Source organism: Miscanthus floridulus, chromosome 6 (assembly GCF_019320115.1).
Source record: "Miscanthus floridulus cultivar M001 chromosome 6, ASM1932011v1, whole genome shotgun sequence".
In the NCBI taxonomy this organism is placed as follows: Eukaryota; Viridiplantae; Streptophyta; class Magnoliopsida; order Poales; family Poaceae; genus Miscanthus; species Miscanthus floridulus.
Window position 1 is genome coordinate 70,998 of NC_089585.1, and position 3,769 is coordinate 74,766.

Consider the following 3,769-nt stretch of genomic DNA (forward strand, 5'->3'; position numbering starts at 1 on the left):
CTTTCTTCAGTCGCCTTCTTCCTTTCTTCAGCTGCCTTCTTCTTTTCTTCAGCTGCCTTCTTCTTCTTCTCTTGCTCCAACCTTTTCCTCTCAAAATATTCTATTCTTGTCCTGAATCTCTTTGGGATTTTTGGCCTTCCCTTTGTCTTTATTCTTTCTAGGTCCTAAATGTCTGTCTCTAATTTATCACTTTCTTCTAGATCCACCATACTATAGCCATCTTCCATCACTTGTTCTTGTTGCCTGCTGTGTCCTTCCTCATGACCTTATTGCTGATTGTTACCATCAATTGTCTGCTGGGTGCCAAAAAGCACATCTAGTTTGACATCTAGCTTGCTGAACTTGGACAAGAGATACTCCATTGATTTCTTAGTTTTCGATCCTTTTGAATTCAGGATTGCTGACTTCCTAGACAGCACATTGAACCTCAGCAATGCACTTATTGCAAGGGTCTCCTCTTGCTCTCTTCTAACATGCACTCTTGTGCTCTTCTTTCTCCACCTGTCCTTTATGTATTTTTCTGGAATTGTGCTTATTTCCTTCTCAATGATCACTTTTAGGATATGTGAGCAAAGAATTCCATCTTTGCTGAACTTTGCACAGATGCAGCTGAATTCTTCATTTCCCTCTATCATATCAGTCTAAACTATATATCTCTTGATTCTGTGCACATTGTGGATTTGGTTGCTCTTGGGCTAGACCTCAAAAGTTTTCCCTTCCTTAGTCTCCTTGTAGCTTAACCTTGCTGTTGCCTTCAGCTGTACCTAGAACTTCCTGAATATGTTCTGGTTGTACAGCTCAGCAGCTTGCTGTTCAATTGTGTACCCAAAAATGAATTCCTTGGGTGTTTTCTGGTTGCTGTAGCTTTCTTCTAGCCTCTCGTTTTTGTTGATTGTTTCAATGACACGGTCATATTCTCGTATAAAGCCCATCATGCTATATGTCGGCCCAACATTGTCCTTCATCCTCGAGTTCATGGACTCATTTCTGGATGTGGTTTGGATGAATGGGAAGAAGTCATGCTTGAAGTAGACAGGAATGAACATGTGCCTCGTTTGCCACATTTTAGTCATGTACTTGTTATTCTGCAGATTCTTGTCTTCGATCATCTTCACCCACAATGTTTCAAACTCTTCAATTGTGAGGCTATTGTTTATTATATCCTCAAAATCCTCATATAGGCCTTCATGTTATGAGAAGACCTTTGTGTTTCTGTTGTAACACTTGCTCTTAATATGGAACAGGCAGTTTCTGTGAGTTGCATTATTAAATACTAGCTGAATTGCAGATTTCATTGCTTTGTCCTGGTCAGTTATTACCATCACTGGGTGCTTCCCTCCCATCGCTTCCAAGAATGTTTCAAAGACCCATAGAAAAGTTTCTATGGTCTCATCATGCAGGAGGGCGTAGCCAAACAAATAACTTTGTGTGTGCCCCGTTATGCCCATGAATGGAGAGAAGGGAAGGTTGTATCTGTTTGTCATGAAGGTGGTGTCGAAGCTTATACATTCACCATACTCTTTGTAATACTCGATTGAGCAACCGTCTGCCCAAAACAGGTTTCTGACTCTCCTTTCTTCATCTAGGTCCAGCTTGTAGAAGAAGGATGGATCTTCAGTCTACCTCTTTCTAAAGTAATCCAGCACCTTTATCATGTCTGAGGCCTTGCTCTCTCTATTGATTTTTGTCCTAAAGTTGCTGATGTCCTTCTTCTTCATCGGTAGGGCTGTGGGTCCTCCTCTGAGGTATGACAGTATGCTCACCATTTGTCTTGTTAGGATGTTGTCATTTAGTGTCCTGATTAGCCCCTTCTCCATATCAGTCATGTATTTGTGCCCTAAGAACAGTGTGTCCTAGTCTTCAGGTCATAGTTCATGGTTGTGATCCAAATCTTGATGCATTATGAACCATAGACCTCCTGCCCGTTCCTCCCTTAGTGTTATTGTACAAGGACACTCTAATTTTCCCTAGACACTGGTGTTCCTTTTAGCTGATGTCTTCTTTCCAATCTGCTTATCTACCTCTACTTCTTCTTCTTTAGTGGACTTTTGTTGATGTGCTTTGCCTGAATGGGTGCATTTTAGCTCTACTTTTATAATCTCGTTGTCTCTCTTCTTAGCTGTTGTCCTCATTGAATGTTTTACAACAAATTTGAAGCCAGCCAGAAAAACATAAAACCTACAGAAGTGTTTGGCAGCTGCTCTACTCTCAAACTTCTATAGTGGCTGAGGTGTGTATGCGCTGTCAATGGGCCCATTATTTCCTTCTGATGTAGCAACCTGCTCTACGATGATGAATTCATCAATCTCCTCTTTTGTCAGGAATTGGTTGTCATTGGAATTGTGTTCATCTTCTGTTGCAGTTGACGTAGCCTCTGTGGTTCTTGATATTGGTGCATTGATGCTGCTGAAGCCATTTTCTAACGCTGTGAGTTCCTGTTCATATAAATATGTTATTAGCAGTGTGTAGTTTTTCAGATCATTGGAGTTTTGCATTTGCAAACATTCACTATGCACTACAATAGGTGTAGAAAAGAATAATTATTTTTTCTGTTTACCTCATCAATGTGCATGTTGTTGAATATGTCAATTTGCCAATGATGATTTTTATTTTTAGGTATATCCTAGAGAAAGCTTGGTATTTCTTCATCATAGTGACCACCAAAATCCTATGTTGTACACAGATAAGTCAATTCTTCTTTGTTTGATGGCTGTAGTGCATTACTTGTATTCAAGCAATTTTGCTAATGCATGTGTGGCAAATTGTTATGTTTGTGGACATGTACCTGGTATGCCATCCTTGAGTCTGATATTGATGAATCTGGTTAGGGTGCTAAGGTTTCTTCAAGAGCATTCATGTCATTTGCAATTAGCATGTCTGTTAATGATCCTTGTGTCGCTTCATGTACCTGTAATAATTATTTTAGAAATTGCACTTGTTCTAAGCTGAGATTACACAATCTAGCACTAGTAATTTTGCACATGTTTGTTTTGTAATTATGTACCTGCATGGTACCCCTTTCTGTGTGATCAATGTCTTCTTGTGAGCTCATAATTTGCTCAAGCATAAGCTCAGTCAAGCCACCCTGCATGGAAATAAATTTTTGTTCTTTTAAGAACATGTATCTGTTCAGATTCTATCAATCTGAGCAATGATTTGCTCACCTTTTTGATTGTGTATGGGTTGAAAAGGTGACTTGAACTAGTTGTGCCTCCAAATTCTAGAAAGGATCTGAGTGTGCTGTCATCATAGCTTCAGTGTTAATTGAGTTGGATAATGTTGCATAGTCATCGAATCTGCTTGTTGTCATGTACAACCTGTTCTGCTTCATTCAAAAACTAGATGTGATTAATTGTTGTTTCTGTATTTGTAGCAGATCATGGAGAAAAGTACATAATTTTGCAAATTCATATTAGGAGATGCATTTTGTGTACCATGTATCCAATTGAACAAATGGATGGCCATTGCCTTATGTGAAGAGAACTAGTACCTAGTTCATCTGAGCCATCTTCTCTAGTGCTTGTTGCCACTTGTTGATCCCTTCAACTGTACTAAGATCATAGTTTTGTTGTGAGGTGTCCTCCATATTTTGAAATATGTTTTTATCAAGAGCTAAGCTGAGCTGAGCAAGCAGAGATACTGAATGGGTGCATTTTAGCTCTACTTTTATAATCTCGTTGTCTCTCTTCTTAGCTGTTGTCCTCATTGAATGTTTTACAACAAATTTGAAGCCAGCTAGAAAAACATAAAACCTATAGAAGTGTTTGGC

At 39.2% G+C, this 3,769-nt stretch overlaps 1 protein-coding gene across 1 annotated transcript; it reads right to left on the bottom strand.

The window, feature by feature from the left end:
- Nucleotides 1–266: 266 nt before the first annotated feature.
- LOC136457318 (putative protein FAR1-RELATED SEQUENCE 10) lies at nucleotides 267–635 on the bottom strand. Its single transcript, XM_066457359.1, has one exon. The coding sequence runs from the start codon at nucleotides 633–635 to the stop codon at nucleotides 267–269; it is 369 nt and encodes a 122-aa protein (XP_066313456.1).
- Between the last annotated feature and the right edge of the window lie 3,134 nt (nucleotides 636–3,769).